This window comes from Amborella trichopoda, chromosome 3 (assembly GCF_054954075.1).
Source record: "Amborella trichopoda isolate Santa Cruz 75 chromosome 3, AtrichopodaSantaCruz75HAP2 v2.0, whole genome shotgun sequence".
Taxonomy (NCBI): Eukaryota; Viridiplantae; Streptophyta; class Magnoliopsida; order Amborellales; family Amborellaceae; genus Amborella; species Amborella trichopoda.
This window is the reverse complement of record NC_142338.1, coordinates 13,451,262-13,473,669: the sequence shown is the minus strand read 5'-3', so window position 1 is coordinate 13,473,669 and position 22,408 is coordinate 13,451,262. Positions and strand designations below refer to the sequence as shown.

Here is a 22,408-nt window from a genome sequence, read left to right as displayed (position 1 = left end):
TCAACAATCCGATTTCCCGAACAGGTCATCAAAAAAAAATTAAAATTTAAAACAAAATGGGGTCGGTTCTAACCAATTCTTTGACAAAACCAGCCAATTATGTTAGAGAACCAGCCCAAACTGGCCATGTAATGTAGGAAACCAGCGGGTCCCCGATATTTCACAGGAACTGGTTCGCCCCCAATGATTGCCGATCCAGATTGGTTATTTCCATCAAGATCAGTATTTTTTAAAACCGTGATTTACATTTTTAACTAACTTGAAAATCATCATTTTGATCATTACCTTGGTCTTTAAGGTGCGGTTCAAACAACCTAATAGTAAGGATCAAGATCCTTGCCAAGGAGAATCATGAACCCAAAAGCTAAAAAACCAAGATCCTTTGAAGTCCTTTAACTGAAATGCGAGAACAAGATTTCAGAGCATGATTGCCACCAATGTTGAGAGATCCCAACGACTACAGTACATTAGCAGTTTTCATTATCGACCAAAAACGGTACATTAGCAGTTTTCATTATCGACCAAAAAGATTGTACGATGGGTGAAGGCAAGGCATAATCATATTTTTCACATCCAAACCCTCTCAAAACAACAAAGGTCGACAAGCGCCTGAGATGATCACATTAACATAATCAAACCATAAGTCACAAATTCACACAATACAAATTCATCACATATAGGACAGATTTAGTTGTTCTGAGAAGTCAGATCACAGTCATTCTTGGGCCTATGATCTCAACAGGGGACCTCAAAGCTGGTGCCGCAGATGACAAATAGGCTCAGAAGCATGAGCACAATCAACTGCAAGATGGTATTATGAATAGCAGGAATTTATTGTCTTGGCATCAGCATTCTAATTAACAAACTTGTCTCTATCATGGGGCGCAGAATAATCCGTATTGGAACCCACAGGTATGATTCCATAAGGATTAATGGAAGGATGACTTCCATAGTAGTGGCGCTTGATGTGCTCCATGTTCACCGTGCTCTTGATGGCTGGAATCTGGAATATGTCTTTTGTGTAGTTGAACAGGTTTGGGTACTCATGTATCAACTTCTTATTGCACTTGAAATGTACAACATAAACCTAAAGGCAGGGGAAGAAATCAAGTTATATATAAATTTTACTGAGAAAACATATCCAGAAAGATATCCCGATATCTACATCTTCCACAAGTAAATATGGGACAATATCTCTAATGAATGCCCAAAAGCATGCGAATGAAACTTGAAACGGAAGGCAATACCTAAGTCATCCTATTATTTAGAGGTCACCAGTAAAATGAGGATTCTTATTGTAACATTGTATTCTTATTAAATGCACAGATATATCAAATAACCCTTTCAGTATGGGCGTGCCAATTAAGCCAGCATTGGTACCATAAATACAGAAGAATATCATGAAGCTTATTTAAAGTACAATAAAGAGCAATAATAGTGAACATCAAATCTGAACCACCTCTAACCATAAAAAGTATCCTACAGACCTAAACATTAAAAAAAAAAAAATTTAAATAAATAAACACACTCAAGAAGGTACAAAGAAATAACAGTATTGAAATCATTTCATGCTCGATGCAGCGCTTGATGCAGTTGGTTTCTCCTTAAATGAGTTATGGTATTTATTACCAGTTCACATAGCACTGCGGTGTGGCTGAACTTGTTCCTCCTAACACAGTCTACAGGACGTGAAACGACACATACATGGATGAGGTACTTGGTACAGCCATATGGATATAACAATCTTGTTATGAAGAGAGTAAGGACTACTTGTGCCATTGGCCCCATACATAGCTTGCTTCTCAGCCGTCCCCTCTTTGATTCTCACAATGATCAATAGGGATAGCCATCACAGATTGGCACTACATTAGAAGCAATCGACATCTCACGTATGGTTTTAACGGTGGATCTCGAGTAAGAAAGAAAGCTATACGTCTAAGAAAAACATGTTTTCTTTTGCAGGGTCACGGACATTTTGGCAGTGGTGTTGTTGAAAAGCCAATTTAGAAAAGTCCATCACCCTTGAATAGTGAAGTGTAACAATCTGGGCCGTTTTTTTACTCCTAAATGGGTGAAGGAGAAAAATGGAACTGTTCCCAAGATTTGATTCGTCCAAATGGGACTATAAGGTAATGAATTCAAACTCCTTTCCCATAGACAACTGCTTTAATATCTCCATCTATGCACCAACTTCTCTTCGAAACACAAGGACCAATGCAAGGAAGATGCTTGGTGACAGTAGGACCTTAAATGTTTAATGGAAGGAACCAACATCTGTTAACTAAATTGGCAAACCTACCTTTGACATCCGAAAGTCCAAGAGCTTCACCTATATTTTGCGAGTGGCAGTGACATCAATGTCACTACGAATTTATGACTAGAGAGAGGCCTTCACAAGAAATCTATTGCAAGTATAACCACGGGGCTCAATGCAGCTGTGAAAGGGGTGACTATGTAGAATTCCAAAGTATAAATTTAAAATTTTCTTTATTAACCATTGGAATTTCTATTTAAAATTGCCATAATACAATGTAAAAATTAAATATATATAAACAAAAAACTACTACAATCTAGATATTTTACTTTTGCTGCCAAAATAAAACTTTCAAGGGGAATTCTAATACAAATAGGATTTCTATAAATAAATATGAATCAAGAACTTCTAATCTGAACTTAGTAAATTATGTTAAGAAGACTTACTAAACTTTGCCTAGGATCACCACCTTCGGACTTAGTAAACCCTACACCCGACTTTTTTTTTTTTTTTTTTTTGGGGTAATTCAGTGGGAAAGACAGGTCCCTACCCGTTTTTTAATAGATTAGGGAGTACATTTTGAAAGTGTTAATTGGAGGTGTCAACGGTAGGAATGAATACCATGATGTGGTAACTTGGTGTGGGGATACTACCACCCCACCCTACACTCGATTACCACATAAATGGCGCACTTCTTGAACGTTTGGCCCTACTGAATTCTATAGATTGAGAAGCTCCTTAGGCAATACCCTTTACAAAACTAGGGTTTGAGAGCAAGAATTTATGAATTAGGTCTAGGGTTTTCCTGAAAGCTCTTAGGGCATGCTACTATGTGGCACTACCCTACTACAACCTAGCCTAGGCATCCCTCCCTTAGCCTTAGGATTGGCGTGTGCCACCCTAGGAATCCTTGGCAGTGCATGCCACCCTTTAAGGAAGAGAGCTTAGAGATAAACTATAGAGAGAGAGAGAGATGAGTGGAGATGACAAAGAGGAGAGAGAGAGAGGCTATAAAACTTAAAACACTAAAAGCCACTTAAAGCCAGGCCCCTACTAAATTGTAAAATATCAATTTTGCCCATTTTTTTCGCAACAGAAAAATAATTAAAAAACAAATCTAAAAAATTTCTAAAAATCACATAATCATAGTCAAAACTGAAAACAATATCTTTGAGGTTCTTTAAAAATATTCTAAAGCATTCAGAAATGCATCAAGAAGATTGGTACTAATTGGTTAAGAAAAGTGACTATCAGGGAATTCCACTGAGCCAGAAACGTGATCGACAACCATCAAAAATGCCCCTGTTCAGAAATGCTTGCGAGTTATGACATTTGAGCACTGGCACTAATAGATTGAAGTAACTGAGTACTTGAGAAGGATCATCAAAGTCACGCACACACACATGCACACGCACACGCGCATGCACACACACACACATTCTTATTTCACAACCTATGGCTCATGTACAGCAGACTCATGTCCAAATATATCTATCAAATCCCTTGTAACCAATTTAACCATTAGGGATAATCCAAACCTTCAAAGTCTTTTAAAATGGTAAACCTGTTCTAACTATAATTTGAGACATCCACAGCTGATCAAGTTCAGATCTTTGACTGCAAAGTTCCCTCAAACTACATAATAGGCCTTGCAAACAATCAAATGTAAGTCAAAATGTCTTAAGTACCCCTAGTTTAGGCTAGTTGGACTTCCAAAAAGACTAAAATCTATTTTACGTCATGAAGCCTCAAAACCAGGAAGAAAACCCAAACTTCATGAATAAAAATATTCATGAAATTCCATGGAAATTTCCCTTGTAAAGCTAATGAAATTATGTAAAGAGAAGAAGAGAAAGAAAATAAACAAACTAAAAAAATAAAAGATAAAAATAAAAGGCGAGAATATCCTTCTCTTAGAGTCTGCAAGGGAATCCACCCTAAAAAGATCTTTTCACAAAACCTAAAATAAATTCTTCTTCTCTTTTTTCTTTCCCAATAGTTACATATTTGTAGAAGAAAAATCTTAAAATCTAACTTGCTCCTCACCATAATCAATATTAAATCTTAGCCTTTTATCTGTTAAAATTAAATTTACAATTCCACCGCCCAATTCTCTACCAAAAAAAGAAGACAAATTTTCTAAAAGAACATGAAAACCCAAAGCTGAGTTTTATCACCTAGAAAAATAATTACAAAATAAAAGACCCTATTTGCATCATCCTCAGGAGCTTGGGAGAAGTTCGACCTCAAGCTTGTTGAATTCATTATATCCTCTAGAGGTCTTTTCAATGGTTGGTGATGAAGTCCTACCGTTTGCACTATCATCTTCAATTAAACGATTAACCACACTCTTAAAAAGCAACTTATAATGGAACTCTAAAATACTAAACTTAATCTTGATTTCTCCTTTAAGCTTAGATGGATAGTATTTCACATACTACAACTAGTGCATCTTCTTCTTCTTAATTGATTATCCAAATTTGTAGCACTTTTAGATTGTCAACATCTTTCACGTTGAGATTTACTTACTTCATAGTACCTAATATATTCAAGTTTCTTCTTTATTTGATCTCAAAATTAAGATTTGGCGTCAAATCTGCTAGATTACAAGCACCTTCTTCTCCATGACAGGTATTTTCTATTTTCTAATTAGTGTTTTAAAATGCAATATGCGACCAAAAGCATTGGCGGGGTTGATGCGGCTCGACGCGGTCGGGATGTGGGTGCATCGTGGCGATGCTGTCAATAAATATAAAAAATTCTAAAAAATCTAAAAAAATAGGTTAATACATAGAAAAAAAATATGGATGTGATATATGTGATAGTACGTATTTAGATTATTCATTAACTCCAAAAGTATTAGCTGTCGGATATTTTGTATCCACTATCCCCTGGTAGAAACTAGAAACTTGAAACTAGCTTCAAAAAATCAACAACCATAAGCACAAATCGGCAACCAAAAACTTTGAAGTTACAAATTTTATAAACTCTTTAATCTTGAAAAGAGTCCATGAAGTCCATGAAGTTCTTTGACTCGACTTGTATACTTTTTATAAACTTAATAAATTTATAAAAATGTTGTTAACTTTATGATATCAAAGCATTCATGAAGATCAATAAATTTTATAAACTCATTAATTTGTAGCTTTACTGTATTAGTCCATGAAACTCTTTAAAGTTACAAATTTTATTTGAAAAGTACTGGGAAAAGTTCTTTGATTTACAACTTTTAATCTTCATGGACTTTTAGTTTGTAGTATCTTGTATTATAAATTGAAGAACTTCAACAAATAAAATTTTCGCCCAAAATTTTTTTTTATTCAATCAATCCATTAAAAGCCACAGGATGTGGCTGAAAAATATTGTTTGGGTGGTTTAATACCCCCCTAAACCTCTCCCCCCATTTTCAAAAGTCAAAATGACTTTATTGCCCCTGCCCGAGGGGTACAGTTTTGAAAAAAATGGCGGACAGATTATGCAGCATGATGCGGTCGATGCGGTATGTGGCTCTGATGCGGGCACATCTCTCAAAACCACATATGCGGGAAAGTGCAATGCGTTGGGTGGCGCATAGCCCCTAATGCGACCGCATATGAGGCGATGCGGCCACATTTTAAAACATTGTTTCTAATAGTTGTAAGCTTTGATTTATTTCAGCGATCTCTCTTCTAATATCTTCCATTAAATAATTTATTCTCTCTTCTATTTGTTGATTCACACCCTCCATGATTCGCAACAAAACATGCTCAAATATAATAGTGGGTTTTGGTCGCATTATGATGAATAGATCTTCTAAGCTCAGATACCAATTGATGAAGGGCAAAAGGAGAAGAAAAATAACAAACCTCAAATGTAGGAAGAAGGAATAATAAACCGAAAAAAAAAGAGTGAAAATATATATCTCTGAAGATCTGCAAGGGAATCCACCCTAAAAAAATATTTTCACAAGACTCAAAATCAACTCTTCTTCTCTTCATCTATATTTTCTTTCCAATAGTTGCATATTTATAGAAGAAAAAGCCTAAACCGAACTCGCTCCCCAAGAACCCTAATCAATATGAAATCTTAGCCATTCATCTTATCAAAAATAAACTTCTTCTACCTCTCAATTCTTTACAACCAATGTTCGAAAATTTGGCCGCCCAGCTGCCTAGGTGGCCAAAAAGGCAAAAATGCCTAGGCGGAGGGGGGCACCTAAGCGGCTTGCATCTAGGAGCCCGCTGAAGCGCTACAGTCAAGGCGGCTGCCTAGATGCCGCCTCGACTTAGGTTGCCGACGGCGGAAAAATGCCCTCGACTAGGGTCAAAATTAGTCATTTCCGCCCCTGAAAAGGGGGAAAAAGGGTTTTGGGCGGTATTCTAAACCCCAAAACCAAATCCGTGCCATCAAGAGGAAGAAAAACTCCCTAGAAACCTCAAATCTATGATTTATCGAAAGATCCATAAATTTTTCGATTTTTTTGATATTGTTAAAGCATTATCATATTTGAACAAAGGGTTTGATTTGTTTTTGCTATAACATATTACGTTTTGAATCATTTGATATTTTTTTTTTAACTTTTGTTTCCTTTTATGATGTATTTACATTTTTGTAGTTGAAAGATTGATTTTTTTTTCTTTTTGTGATTAATTGATTATTAACTCGCTCGGACGATGAAATTGGTCGTATATCGAATTCTTTTATGAATAATTGGTTCTTATTTTCTATTTCTAAAAAAATAATTGGTACTTATTTTGTACAATGTGTGATGTTTTGACATCCTATTAGTTTTGTTTTACATTTTTTATATTTTTATATTTTTATATATTTGTAGATGGAACATTTACCGATTTGGATCAGTTAACATTCTAAAAAAAGCATTTACTGATTTGGACTTATATTTTGTGAATATCATAAACTTTGGATGAAATTGATATTTTGTGAATATTTGATATCCAAAGCCAAATCTTATGGATATTAATTAATAGATAATAATTATAATATAACTTTTATCTTAATTAATAGTCCCTACCCATCCCTATTCCTGGGCACCCGCCTAGGTGGCTAGGCCCCCAAAGTGCCTAGGCGGGTGCCTACGCCTTTTTGAACATTGTTTATAACAAAAAAAGGCACAAATACCCTAAAAGAAAAAATAAAAACCCAAATAATCCCGAAACCTAATTTTTATCTCCTAAAAAAATAAAATATCCTTAATTTAATTATGTAAGTCAGGGGATTTTTTTATTTTTATTTTTGTTTTAAAATTAGGCACCATGTAAATTAAGCTAAGAGAGAAATAAAGATAGTGAACAACTAAAAACAAAGTTCCAACTCTCAAATGTTCAGTTTTCCTGATTTGCACAAGTTTAACTAATGTATTTAGTCATCTCCTCATTGTGTCACCTCCTAAGACACCGAGATATTTCCATATACTCAGCATGCGCATGTGAACTTCTATATACTCAGCATGCTCATGTCAACGTAATATAACCCTGGTACCAATACCTTATACTCTTCTAACACTCATAAACAAAACATGATATAATAGTAGAAACTAGTACAAATAAAGCAGGACATGTCAACATGACATAACCTTGGTACCAATACCATATACTCCTACAACACTCATAAATAAAAAGTGATATAATAGTAGAAACTAGTACAAACAAAGCAGGACACGCTCACTTATCCAAAAAAAAACAATGCACGATGATATGAATAAAATGCATGATTTGTGTAAAGTAAGTTACATAGTATCAGATATTTACTCTAGAATTTAAATATATTAGGACATACATCTAGACCTACAATAAGCTATTTGATATTATAATTATAACATGAATATACACATATATATATATACATAGAGAGAGAGAGAGAGATGAAATGTTGACTTGCATCACTATTCCAATTATCCATTCCTGAACATATCTGTATGGGCATCTTAGATCATCTCAATTGTCACACATGAAAGCTAATATTGCAAGTAAAACCTAAACTTTCAAGGTCTAAAGTTAAAGGCTAAGGCAAGATCACAAGAGCACTTCTGATACCTTCTCTTATATTCATCGAAGTTCTCATTCTTTTATTCATCAACTTATCCCAACTCTTGGAAGTGACGATACATCAAACTGAATAAGAACTGGTTTAGTTTCTTGCATGGCTTCCTAGTTCAGAGAGTTGAGATTTTATATCAATTCAAATGCAAGTATTAATGGTTCTGCACAATGCAAACCAAGCCAAACAGGCTAGTCTGGACTAGAAACTGATATACTGGTGGTCATTCCGTTCTGGTCCGAACCCCTGGGCAAGGATGTCAACTAAACTGGTCAAGAACATGAGGACCGGTTGATCCAATGACTAGAACTCTGGACCAGCAAGTCCACTGATTCAAGACCGAACTAGTTGGCTGCAATATGGTCAAAAGTTCACCACTTTTTACCATTTTTTCTGATTTTTTGGTCATTTTTTGACATAGGGAGGAAGGTGAACAATACTAAAAAAAACCAGAAACATAAAAATAAATTAAATGGATGAGAGACTATACCATCTCTCAGGCTCTGGAACGGAGTTCACCCTAAAAGTCCACCCTATAAAGATTTTTTCACATGATCCAAAATAAACTCTTACTCTCTTTACTCTATTTTTTCTGATCCAAGAGTTACATTTTTATAAAAGAAAACAGCGTTAAAACCTAACTTGATCCTTAAGAAACCCTAACCAAATTCCAACCCTTCATCTTTAAAAAATAAATAAAGATCCGATCTTACCCCTCAATTTCCTTAAAGAAAACTAGAAACCAATAATAATCTAGAAAATCATAAAATAAGACAAATTAGAAATCCATTACATCCTTCTCCCGGGGTTGAGAGAAGCTCGAGCTCAAGCTTTTTCTGTTCATTACATCCTTCAAAAGCCAATTGAATAATTGTGATGTAGGCCCACCATTCGTCGAGGTACTTTGTTTTCTTCAATGAACCAATTAATCAAACAATTTATGTGCAACATCTATTGGAACATTGGATGCCAAGCATATTTCAATTTCAATTTCATTTTCTAGCTTCTTTGAAACTTGAGACGATCAACCTTAATACTGAGATCTTGTGAATACTCTACAAGACATGGATCTTACATGAAAATTTGCTTGTTACATTCAGGATCGACAGCCCAAGTTAGTCATGGGACTAGATTCATCTAAAGGAAAAAATTTGGCATCAGATCTACGTGGTTGCGAGCACTCTCTTTTTGATGAACGGTTTTTGCCAATCATTATAGCCGCTGATTCATTATGCCAACCTCTCCTCGAATTTTGTGTCTCTCCTCGAATACCCTCCATGAATTGATTTATGCTCTCATCAAAATGTTATTTTATAAATTCTATAATTTGTGGCAATAGATCATCGACCGCAGGAGGAGGTTTTGGTGGCATTCTGATGGACAGATCTTTTAAAGCTTTAATACCACTTGATGTAGGGACGCAGGTGAAAGAAAATAAACAAATAGGAAAATAGAAATAAAATTAAAGAGATGAGATATGATACCCTCTCTCAGGGTCAGCAAGAGAGTCCCCAGCAAAAAGATCTCTTCACAAGATCCAAAATAAACATTTATTCTCTTCACTCTATTTTTTCCGATCCAAGAGTTATATATTTATAAAATAAAACAACCCTAAAACCTAACTTGTTCCTTAAGAAATCCCAACCCTTCATCTTGAAAAAAAAAATAGTAAAGTTTGAATTTTAACCTTCAATTCTCAACAACTAAAAAAGACACAAATACCAAGAATACATGAAACCCAAAATAATCCTAAATATAAATCCTAGAGAATAAAAAATAAAAAATGCATTACATCATGTTTTGGCCTTTTTTATTCTAATTAGGGGCTTTTTGGTATTTTGAGTAAAAAAAAAAAAATTTGGTGTAATTCAATTACACTTTTTCTTTTTTTTATTTTTTTTTTCTTTTCTTTTTTGCGTACCTAAAGTGTCGGATCTGCTAAGAGACTGTTACACTTTTTTTTTGCTTTATAATTAGAAATTTAGAAAAAATTTCAGTTTTTTTTTAGGTTTTTGCTACAAACAATTTTCTTTTTCAAATCAATGAAATACATTGTTTCTTGTGTTCTATTTGTTTGTTTTATCTTTGTTGAGTTTTATTGTTGTATGTTTTTTCTTTATTTTGAAAGTAGCAACTAGGTTTTTTTTATTTTTATATTTTATTTGCCTTTTTTGTTTTTGGAGGGGTTGGGGGAGAGGGGAGGGTGGGGGTCTTTAGGACCTAAATGAAACCATCGACTATGAAAATGTTAATACTTGAAAGATTTTATTTTAGTTTTTTTGGATTTTGCTGGTTTACATTTTTGTTTATTATAATTTTACATAAATATTACATCTATTTGTTTCGTTTGTTAGTTAAGATTGACGGCCAATGAGTACCTAAAAGAGATCATTTTCGATATCTTGGGTCGATAACCTATGAGAAAAGAGAGATAGAGGAAGAAGTTGCTCATAGAATTAGAGCTGTGTGAACGGAGTGGAGACATGCTTCTAGAGTCGCATGTGATCGTCACATACCAATGAAACTGAAGGAGAAGATTTATATGACGGCCGTAAGACTTTATCAAATGGAATGTTGGATTGTCAAAAAACAACATATCCATAGAATGAGTATAGCTGAGATGAGGATGTTGAGATGGATGAATGACAAGACAAGGATAGACTTCCAAATGAATGCATGGGAGGTAACTTAGGGAATAGGGGTAGCTCTAATAGGCAATAAAATAAGGAAAAGTAGAGTTGGGTGGTCTGACCATGTGTAACATCGAGCTAGAACAACACCAGTCATGAGCCTTTATTTGGTTCAAGTGGAAGGTTCTAAAAGGGCAAAGAAAAGGCCCAAAAGAATATGGATGAAAGTAATGAGGATAGATCTGGTAACTTATGGTCCGACTGAGGGTCTGGCCCTTGATAAAGATGAATGGAAAAATAGGATTCGTGTAGTCCACCCCAAATAGTTGGGATAAGGCTTGGATGTTAATGATGATGATGATCATTTGTTCCATTTATGCTCAACTGCTACATTTGGTATTTTTTATATTTTCTGGATTTTTGCATATATTTTTCAAGTTTTTAATTATTTGTGCATGTTTTCTATTTTTTATTTTTGATTTCTTTAACCAATCGAAACAGTGCACCAGCCCAGACCGGCCAGTCTGACTAGATCAGGGCCCTCATTGGTTCAATGACTAGTTCAGTCTTAAGAACATTGGCTTCTGCAAGAATCTATTGACTAATTCAAACTAGAGGTTGATAGGCATGATCGCCAGTCATGAACGACTAATAACCTGACAGAAAGAAAAGCCGCTCATCTAATCATTCATTGGCATTTAGGGACTAAAAGGGACGGAGGTTTATCATTTTGTCAAAAAATTGTCTAGCATGACAATATAAGATGAATTTATAAACCAGATGCTCAAGTTGATTGAGAGAAAGTCTCATCATTATCATTAAACCTTCCAGCAATACCAAACATCCATTTCTCAAGAAAACCTAAATTTCTTGATTTATGTGTTTTGACAATATATTATCGTCACAACTGATGATAATGAACTGCTATATATCATAATTATTAAACTATTAAAATACATCAGTAATACAAAAAAAAAATGGTCTCACATACTAACACATTTTGCAAAAGACAAAACTCACAAAACATGGCCTTGCAAACTGATACGTTTTGCAAAAGACAAAACTCCCAAACCTATCCCACGTGTTATACCAAATTCATGAAAGGCAAGAATTTTCAAGGTTGAAGGAAAGGTTCATACCTCATCAAATCTAATCAGAGTAACAAATAACCGAATATCAGCTTCAGTCAGTCTGTTCCCACAAATATACCGCTGCTGGCCTAATATTTGCTCACATTTGTCCAAACATTGGAATAATTTTTCCACAGCCTGTGTGCATTAGATGCGATAAATTACTAAAGAATAATAAACAAAATGTACCTACTCCATCCATAAGACATGAAATTATCAATGTTCTCACAGATAAAAGTGCAGATTATATGTTAATCCTAAAGTTGATTGGGAAGCATCAATCTGGCAATGAGCTTGTACAACCACACTAGAAATACAATTACCTCTTCATAAGGCTGTTGTTTTGTGGCAAAACCACATTTATACACACCATTGTTTATCCCATCATACACCCATTCGTTAATACCATCAATCTGGCTACTCAATTCTGGTGGGTACAGGTCCACATCAGCATTTTCTGCTATATCATTGAATTCACTATTTAACATTCTGAATATATCTGAGCTCTCATTGTTAACAATTGTTTTAAGTTTCTTGTCCCATAGAACCTGCCAAACACAATGACCACAGTGCAAGAAATAAGAAGCAACTTTTACAACAAGAACCATGATAAAGACCACAATGAAATATGATGCAAAAAATACACATACAGGAACAGAATATTTCCCAGAATAGTTAGCAGAGGCAAGCTCGTACAGCTCCCTAATAGTCTTTGCTCCATTCAATGGGTCAGGCCCTGCTCCTGGTTCTTCTGAAGATGAGATTGGAAAGACCCACCCCATATGGCTATCAGTCTCACTCGTCCTTTCCCATTTTGGTTTTACCGCCTTAATTAAGATCATGGACAAAAGTAGTAAGAACTTTGAAAATTAAAATTGCACAAACTAACCAACTTTATAAAAATCATAGTACCGAGAAACTAATAGCTCTCTGCAGTCCCTTGATGTTTCGAACTGCAAGACATCTTGAAGCCCAAGGACAAGCATATGATATATACAAATGATATCTTCCCGACTCTGCTGGAAATTGAGAGGTTCCATCTCTAGAAATGAAATAGCGGAATGTAGATGGGGTGCGGTTAAAAGCACCTGTATCTGAGACCTCATCCAAAGCTGAACGAGCCATTTGAAGAGCCTGCTGCCAGAAAAGTTGCTCATAAAACATCATGGAACGACATAAGTCCAAAAAACAAGAAGTTACTATGAAACATCAGGCAATATAACATAGGAAAATCAATTTCAAAAGTATACTCATGCTTCAAGTCAAAAAAAAAAAAGACTGATTAAACAATGATGCACTAGCATTAGTTGATTAGTACTTGGTAAAAAGAGTGAGAGAAACAGTACAAGAGGAAGAAAGTTGCCTGCAGAGAGGGCTGAGAATGGGTCAGATCGGGTCCGGATCCACCAAGATCCATATTCAGATCCAAAAAGTATACATGGGACTGATCAGATCCAGAATATTCAAATCCGGATCCAAATCCAAAAAGTATGCATGGGATCCAGATCCAGACCCGATCAGATCCAAAAAAATTATTTTATATATTATTTATATACAAAATAATATATAACGAAAAATACTATATAACATATATGTATCTATATAAATTAATATTTAACATTTTAATAATTGGGTCGGATCCAGGTACAGGTGGATCCAATCCAAATTACTATTCAGATCCAATGTTTGGATCCAGATCTGACCAATCAGATCCAAAGCTTGGATCCATGACCGGACCCGGATAGGGTCCGAAATTCGGGGTTCAGATCCAAACTGGGTACATTCTCAGCCCTACTTGTAGATCAGTTGCCAACATTCTTTGGCCTATCCTATTAAAGGGAGCTAATAGAAGGGGTTATTTGAGTTAAAATATAAAGGAGAAAGGAAGAAGAGTGAGGAAGAAGAGGATCTAGAGAGAAAGAGAGCAGAGGAACAGAGAGAGGTTGATAAGGTGTCATTGGGTTCTTATCTCTAAGTCACATGTCCCTCTCTTCTATATAGTGATGTCCTTTTAGTGAGGAAACAACTTGAGTACAATAGAAAAGAGTAAAAACGTTAACATCACAACACTGCTCCTCAAGCTGCTGTATGGATATCCCTCATGCCAACTTGATTAGGATCACTTGTAGTCAAGGTTTGCCAATGGCCTTGGTAAGAATGGTTTCTAGCTGGTCTTCGGTTTTCACCTTATAGAAGGCAAATTTTCTTTAATGGCAACTCTTTCTCAAACAAAATGTTGGTCTACCTCTATGTGCTTGGTTTTATCATGCCAGACCAGATTATGAGCTAGACTAATGGCTGCCTTGTTATCACAATACAAGGACATTGGCCCTTTCAGACGAAAACCAATCTCCGGTAATAGGATATTACCTATTAAAGGGAGCTAATAGAAGGGGTTATTTGAGTTAAAATATAAAGGAGAAAGGAAGAAGAGTGAGGAAGAAGAGGATCTAGAGAGAAAGAGAGCAGAGGAACAGAGAGAGGTTGATAAGGTGTCATTGGGTTCTTATCTCTAAGTCACATGTCCCTCTCTTCTATATAGTGATGTCCTTTTAGTGAGGAAACAACTTGAGTACAATAGAAAAGAGTAAAAACGTTAACATCACAACACTGCTCCTCAAGCTGCTGTATGGATATCCCTCATGCCAACTTGATTAGGATCACTTGTAGTCAAGGTTTGCCAATGGCCTTGGTAAGAATGGTTTCTAGCTGGTCTTCGGTTTTCACCTTATAGAAGGCAAATTTTCTTTAATGGCAACTCTTTCTCAAACAAAATGTTGGTCTACCTCTATGTGCTTGGTTTTATCATGCCAGACCAGATTATGAGCTAGACTAATGGCTGCCTTGTTATCACAATACAAGGACATTGGCCCTTTCAGACGAAAACCAATCTCCGGTAATAGGATATTACCTATTAAAGGGAGCTAATAGAAGGGGTTATTTGAGTTAAAATATAAAGGAGAAAGGAAGAAGAGTGAGGAAGAAGAGGATCTAGAGAGAAAGAGAGCAGAGGAACAGAGAGAGGTTGATAAGGTGTCATTGGGTTCTTATCTCTAAGTCACATGTCCCTCTCTTCTATATAGTGATGTCCTTTTAGTGAGGAAACAACTTGAGTACAATAGAAAAGAGTAAAAACGTTAACATCACAACACTGCTCCTCAAGCTGCTGTATGGATATCCCTCATGCCAACTTGATTAGGATCACTTGTAGTCAAGGTTTGCCAATGGCCTTGGTAAGAATGGTTTCTAGCTGGTCTTCGGTTTTCACCTTATAGAAGGCAAATTTTCTTTAATGGCAACTCTTTCTCAAACAAAATGTTGGTCTACCTCTATGTGCTTGGTTTTATCATGCCAGACCAGATTATGAGCTAGACTAATGGCTGCCTTGTTATCACAATACAAGGACATTGGCCCTTTCAGACGAAAACCAATCTCCGGTAATAGGATATTACCTATTAAAGGGAGCTAATAGAAGGGGTTATTTGAGTTAAAATATAAAGGAGAAAGGAAGAAGAGTGAGGAAGAAGAGGATCTAGAGAGAAAGAGAGCAGAGGAACAGAGAGAGGTTGATAAGGTGTCATTGGGTTCTTATCTCTAAGTCACATGTCCCTCTCTTCTATATAGTGATGTCCTTTTAGTGAGGAAACAACTTGAGTACAATAGAAAAGAGTAAAAACGTTAACATCACAACACTGCTCCTCAAGCTGCTGTATGGATATCCCTCATGCCAACTTGATTAGGATCACTTGTAGTCAAGGTTTGCCAATGGCCTTGGTAAGAATGGTTTCTAGCTGGTCTTCGGTTTTCACCTTATAGAAGGCAAATTTTCTTTAATGGCAACTCTTTCTCAAACAAAATGTTGGTCTACCTCTATGTGCTTGGTTTTATCATGCCAGACCAGATTATGAGCTAGACTAATGGCTGCCTTGTTATCACAATACAAGGACATTGGCCCTTTCAGACGAAAACCAATCTCCGGTAATAGGATATTTAACCACAGCAATTCACACACACCATGATGAGCAAACAGCAGTCCCCTATTTGGCGACGATTCTAAATATCTAAGAACTCTGAAAGCAGCTTCAAGATCTGTAGATTGTGAAGCATGCATGAATTAACAGATCACACTCATAACACATGCAATTGTTGGACATGCAAGTGAATATATATTTACCTGCCTATTAATCTTTAAAACATATCCACCTCTAAGAGATTCACCCCCTTGGTCGTTTAGTTTGTGGTTTTGTACTAGTATAAACTGGTTCGCACCCAAACTTTTGTGTTTCTTTAAGAAGGTCCAGCACATACTTCCCTTGAGAGAGAAAGATTTTCCTCTTAGACCTGGCCACTTTTATACCAAGAAAATACTTCAATAGACCTAGATCTTTAATCTCAAAACTCCCTTGCCAGAAAGCTCTTGAGTTGTTGAATTTCCTTAGAACAATTACTTGTTATAACAATATCATCCACATATACAATTGGGGCAACAATTATAACTTTATGTTATACAAATATGGTATAATCTGCATGACTCTGTGTATACCCAATTCTTTGAAAACAATACTAAACCTCTGAAACCAAGCTCGGGGAGACTGCTTTAGTCTATAAATGGCCTTTCTCGATCTACAAACTTTTCCCTCATATCCAAGAGCCTTAAATCCAGGTGGAGGTACCATGTACTCTTCTTCCTACAGTTCCTCATAAAGAACGCATTCTTGACATCTAGTTTGTGCAACAGCTGCTCTAATTTAGCTGCGAAAGACAAAAAAAGTACACTAATGGTGGTCATCTTAGCAAATAGGAGCAAAAATCTCCTTAAAATATATTCCATAACTCTGAGTGACACCTTGGCAACTAATGATGCCTTGTATCTGTCAACTGTACCATCAGCCTAGTGCTCTACAATGTAAACTAATTTACAACCAACGTTTTCTATTTAAAATGGTCTACGAGTTCCCAATCAACATTCTTGATTAGTGCTCCCATCTCCTTACACATAGTCTCTTTCCACCTGGGATGGGCTAAAGCATCAGAAACACTAAATGGAATAGAAATAGAAGATAAGGAAAACATGAAAGCATGATAGGAAGGAGCTAAGGACTCATCAGAAACGAAGTTGCTTATAAGGTATATAGTACAACCTCATTTACACTTTCATATAGCAATTGGCATATCCAAATCACACGGAGATCTAGTTGGATTACCTAGATCAGAAGTATGAAATTGGATTGAAGGTTTGTCAATTATGGTAGTCTCCACTTCTTTCTATTTCCACTGAGTATAGACATTTAATTCTCTGTTTACAATATAAGATTGCTCTTCACCACCCTCCTAAGTCCCAGAACGAGGAAAAATATGAATAGGAAGGGAACAGAAGACCTCTTTTCCATGATATGCTCCCCTTGAAGAAAAGCGTAAAAAAAGAAGTTGACTCCAAGGTAACACCCATCGAGTCAAATTTCTTCCCCGACAATGAATCATAACATTTATAACCCTTTTGAGAAGACAAATAACCAAGAAACTTACATTTTATAGTTTTGGGATCCAACTTTGTACGGTAAGGACCAAGAACATGAGCAAAGCAAACACAGCCAAAGACTTTAGGGGGAATGCTAAACAGAAAACGATCAAGACAAAGAAGTTTATAGATTGATTTGTAATTTATAACACGAGATGGCATCTGATCGATAAAATAGGATGCAATGAGCACAGCTTCAGACCAAAATTTCTTAGATATATTTATTCTTGAGAGAAGAGCATGACCAACTTCTAAGCAATGTCTATTCTTTCTATTAGCCACACTATTTTCTTGTGGTGTGTAAGAATACGAATGTTGATGTCACCATGTTCTTCCAAACAGGACATCAACACCATGTTCTTCCAAATATATCAACTCTATATTTCAATACTCTCCACCTTGAACAAATCTCAGTTTTTTAACATCAAACTGAGTTTGCATTAGTTTAGGAAAGACCTTTAAGATATTAGGAACTTCATCTTTGATCTTCACAAGATAGAACCAGGTACACCAAGAATAATCATCCACAAATGAAACAAAATTCCTCTACTCATAAAAGCAGTGTTTCAAAAAGCGTTAGGCAGTGCCTGCGGCCAGGGGGGTCCAAGCCGCCGAGCACCTAGGAGGGCGCCCAGAACCTCGGCAGCCCAGTAGAAAAAAAAACATTATGGGGTTTTTCTCTCTCTAAAATAGGCTTTAATGGGTTTTAGGTTTCAAATGAACCTAAGACCCACAATTTTGCCTCTTTAATATGAAAATATGATCAAAAAAAGCCCTCAAAAAAAAGGGCATTTCCGCCCTGGGCGGTGCGCAGGCCTTGGGCAGCCGCCTAGGCGGGTTCAGTCGACCGTCTAGGCGGGTCCGATGGCCGCCTAAGCAAGTTTAGTCAGCCGCCTAGGAGGGTTCCCGGGCGCCTAGGTGGGCACCCAGGGATATCTGCCTAATTTGGCTACCTAGGCTTGAGTGATGCGCCCAGGCCTTCTGGACCGTCTCGGCAGCCGCCCAGCTACTGGGCGGTCCGTTTTTTAAATCACTGCATAAAAGAACATTAAAATGGATAATAGCAAAAATAACTTCTTTTTTTACAGGGTAAAAAAGAGTTTTTACAATATTTTGACAATTTACAAACCTCATATTGAAACTCTAACACATTAGTCGAAATAAACAACTTAGGAAACAAAACTATCAATAATTGAAAAGATAAATGACTATGTCGGAGATGCCACTTCCAAATTCGATCTCATCAATACTTGTGCTAGACTAAAGGGCTCGAGTGCAATTGTTGCCAAATGTAGAATGTAGAGACCACCAACTTCATGTCAATTGTCAATCGTCTTCCTCGTATCCAGGTCCCCAAAAATAGAGGGGGAAGGAAAGAAGGCTACACTACAATTACAACTCTTTGTAATAATACTGACAAACATTAAGTTGTAGCAAAACTAGGAACATGAACAATTAATGATAATGACATTTGAGGGGAAATATTCAAAGTACCTTTTCCAAAGATGAAAGAAAAGATCCATCAGCAATCCTAACTTTGCCTCTACCATAACAAACGGGGATAGGTAGAAAAAAATGACATACCAGTCATGTGGTCTAAGCCTCTTGAATCAATAGACCAAGATGGTCTAGATGGAGTAAGAGAGACATGATGAGCAGAAGCATAAATACCTAAGTGAACAAAAGATTAAGTAGAAGTAGTGCATGGGCCATCTAACTAAGAGCACCAACGGGGAACGCTCTCAATCTCCTCTTTAAGACCTGATATAATTTCCTTTGGAGTAAAAATTGAAGGTTGAACTACATCAGACAATGGTTGATCCGAACTAACAGCAGTTCTCCCAGTCAACGAAACATTACGAGCATTAAACTGACCTGGACAATTGAATTTAGCAGCCCGACCACCTAGATCCCAACAAGTTTCATTATTATGACTATTTCTCTCACAATAATCACATTTTATCTCACTTTTATCTCCTAGATTAGGCACCCCTTTTTCAAATTTCCAAGAGCCACCCCACTGTTTTAGGAGGTTATGAAGCTGCAGCAAGCACCAATTGATCAACTACTTGAGCAAGTAGCATGACACTTGAAGAGAGAAAATGCCGATGTTAGTATGACACACTTGCACTTCATCTCAAAAGATGAATTATCACATCGACGTATATTATCTTTGGAAGAACTCTTAGATGAAAATAATTGAAAATTAATTAATTCATCGGTATTGGAGATACAAGTAAGCCAAAAGCTAAGCATTTATTTAATGGTTCTAGATTCGATCCTGATAGAAATAGTTTATAGTCGACCATGTATTCATCGTAAAATCCAAAATCAGATGCTATCTAAATTGGACTTTTGCTGCCACTTTTTTATAATTTTACTAAGTGGCACTTTGGTGTGCTTCTTAAAGCATAAATCTGAAGTATGTGATGCTCTTACCATTTACCATAAGATAAATAAAAGCCAATTGAAAATTAATTGAAGTTATTTGCACAAACTACAGTGGTATACATGCAAGGAATTTCTCACTATTAATTGCAGGATCCAACAGCATACTTGTCAATATAAACCCTGAACAAAGTGACAGGCAGAGCATAAGAAGTCAACATATAACTACTCATACATTATTTCTTTTGTTCAATGTCTCATCTTAGCGTAAGCTTATCTGAGTAAGGAGTCGAATTGTTCCATTGTTACATAAGTTTTGTTGATTATTTAACTAGGTCATCTCCTGACAGCGCCCTGCATGTTCCATTCATCCAACATTATACCAAACAGTAGGCTTTTCAAAACACAAATATGATGGAGATAAATGCAGATCTTATAGGATGAAGTGAGATTCTTCATTGAGAATAGTTTCTCGACAGTTGTAATTAGGGGAAAATTCAGCTCTAAGTTATTTCTCCATCTACATATGGAATTAAACTCTCCCAATCATGCCAAAAATGGTTATTATTCTTTACTTTCTGGTAATAAACGTTTATCCATGGCTAAATATATATGGATGTATGTAGTTATGTATCATCATCATCTCCAAGCCTTATCCCAATTATTTGGGGTCAGCTATGTAGTTATGTATGCATCATCATTTGAATTTCGATCAAGTGATCTCCTTACTTGAGGATGGTTTCCCATTCGGTCGCAATTCAAATCATATTCAGCTTTAAATTGTTATATTCTCTTATAGACACATTTAGATCAAAAGTTTCTGAATTGAGATGACAAATAGGCACTGCTCCCTATTTACTCATTAACACAGTTCAGTCAATTAATTAAAGCATTACGCCAAGCTCAAGTGCTGGACTGCAATCATGTGTCAAATCAGATACACATCTCTCTCAGCTATTAATTTCTGAATATCTACAATTTAGTATGTATAGGCATATATCATAGTCGCGTTCAAGCATTAAACAGGCGAATCGTAATTGATATGGCAAAGGAAAGTCCAAGGTACAAAAGTCTCCCAAACTGCAGAATATAAAGCACACATATAAATAACTACATGTGTTGCACCCTAGTTTGGTGTGGTGGGAAGGTCCCACAAACACAGGTATAAAAAAAAGGAATGAAAATTCTACCTGAGTATTCGTAAAAGTGAATATAAAACTGAAAATTCAGGTTGTCCTCAGATTCTCAAGTTCATCCAGATCCAAACTTCTCGTTAACTCAGAAAACTCAGCACACAAAAGCATAAGAAGTAAGAAAAGAGAAAATTTCCCCTAATTCACCAGATAACTCATAGTGTTTTCCTTACTTCACTATGATCAACAACAAATACCTGTTTGATTCATATATTTATACTTCATAACATACATCAATCCATTGCTTAGAACCAAATTTAGAAAAATTCTTCAAGAAACCAAATTCAGGAAAAGCTTCCCAACTTTAATAAGATCAAGTGAACCAATTTTAAGAAAAAAATCTCCAAGTACAGCACAAAAAGGTTCCCACCATTGAGAAGATCATTCACATTATAAGCAGTTTTGTGGAAATGTTACCTTGGCAGATAAAGCCCTAAATTTGAGGGGAGATGTCTGAAATGGATATGATTGTAGGGTTTTCAACCACGGCCTCGCACTAGAAAATAGGAAGGAGATCATATACGCCAGTCTTTCACGCCACCGATTCCATTGCTCGCCATATTCTTGTAGTCGTGCACAGAAGCCACCAACTTTGATTTAAAAAAAACACTCTTGCAGTCAAAGCAAAGAAAGTCAGAAGCAACGATTTAAAATTGCAGTGCATCTATAGGTTAGTCTAGCGGGATCACACTATAAAGTTGCTCCCTTAGACCGTAGGCGCTCTTGAAAAGACATACTCGATCGGTTCCTTGGACCGTTTACTTTCGGTATAAGGGGGTCAAATTTAATCATGTTCCTTGGACCATTTACTTTCGGTATAAGGGGGTCAAATTTAATCATGTTCCTTGGACCATTTACTTTCGGTATAAGGGGGTCAAATTTAATCATGGTTACAGCATCTCAAATTAGATGTTGTATTTGTTTCATTGACCCAAAAAAAAAATTGAACTTTGTGATGGACCCCTGCTCTCAATTCCATATTTCATGGTTACGAGTAATTGTAACTTCTTTGTACCAAAGATAAATGGTCTCACTATATACAATCTCATCTTAAAATATGACAGCTTTTGTTCAAACACATATAAAGTGCTCATGATTTTTCTATTTTTGAGAGGTTGGTAGATCGTTAAGGATGTTGCTTCCCTAATATTTGGACTACTCAATAACATGGCATGTTAGGAGTTACTATTCCACTCTAAGTGTATAGTTTTTGCTTAAAATTTATGAATAGTAATTAGGCTAACTCCTAGCTGTCAAAT

General features: G+C 36.1%; 1 protein-coding gene across 5 annotated transcripts; it reads right to left on the bottom strand.

Moving 5' to 3' along the window:
- Positions 1–586: 586 nt before the first annotated feature.
- On the bottom strand, positions 587–21,769 carry LOC18430753 (uncharacterized). 5 transcript variants are annotated; one of them, XM_088863514.1, is made up of 7 exons: positions 21,567–21,769; positions 20,192–20,310; positions 12,963–13,184; positions 12,701–12,877; positions 12,374–12,598; positions 12,060–12,188; positions 587–1,087 (listed from the first exon to the last, which is right to left on the bottom strand). In XM_088863514.1, the coding sequence occupies exons 3-7, from the start codon at positions 13,173–13,175 to the stop codon at positions 854–856; spliced, it is 978 nt and encodes a 325-aa protein (XP_088719640.1). In that variant the 5' UTR covers positions 13,176–13,184; positions 20,192–20,310; positions 21,567–21,769; the 3' UTR covers positions 587–853. The 5 variants fall into 5 exon arrangements, with proteins under 5 accessions (XP_088719640.1, XP_088719642.1, XP_088719641.1 ...); XM_088863516.1 differs by having other exon boundaries at positions 21,147–21,721; XM_088863515.1 differs by lacking the exon at positions 20,192–20,310 and having other exon boundaries at positions 21,147–21,769.
- Between the last annotated feature and the right edge of the window lie 639 nt (positions 21,770–22,408).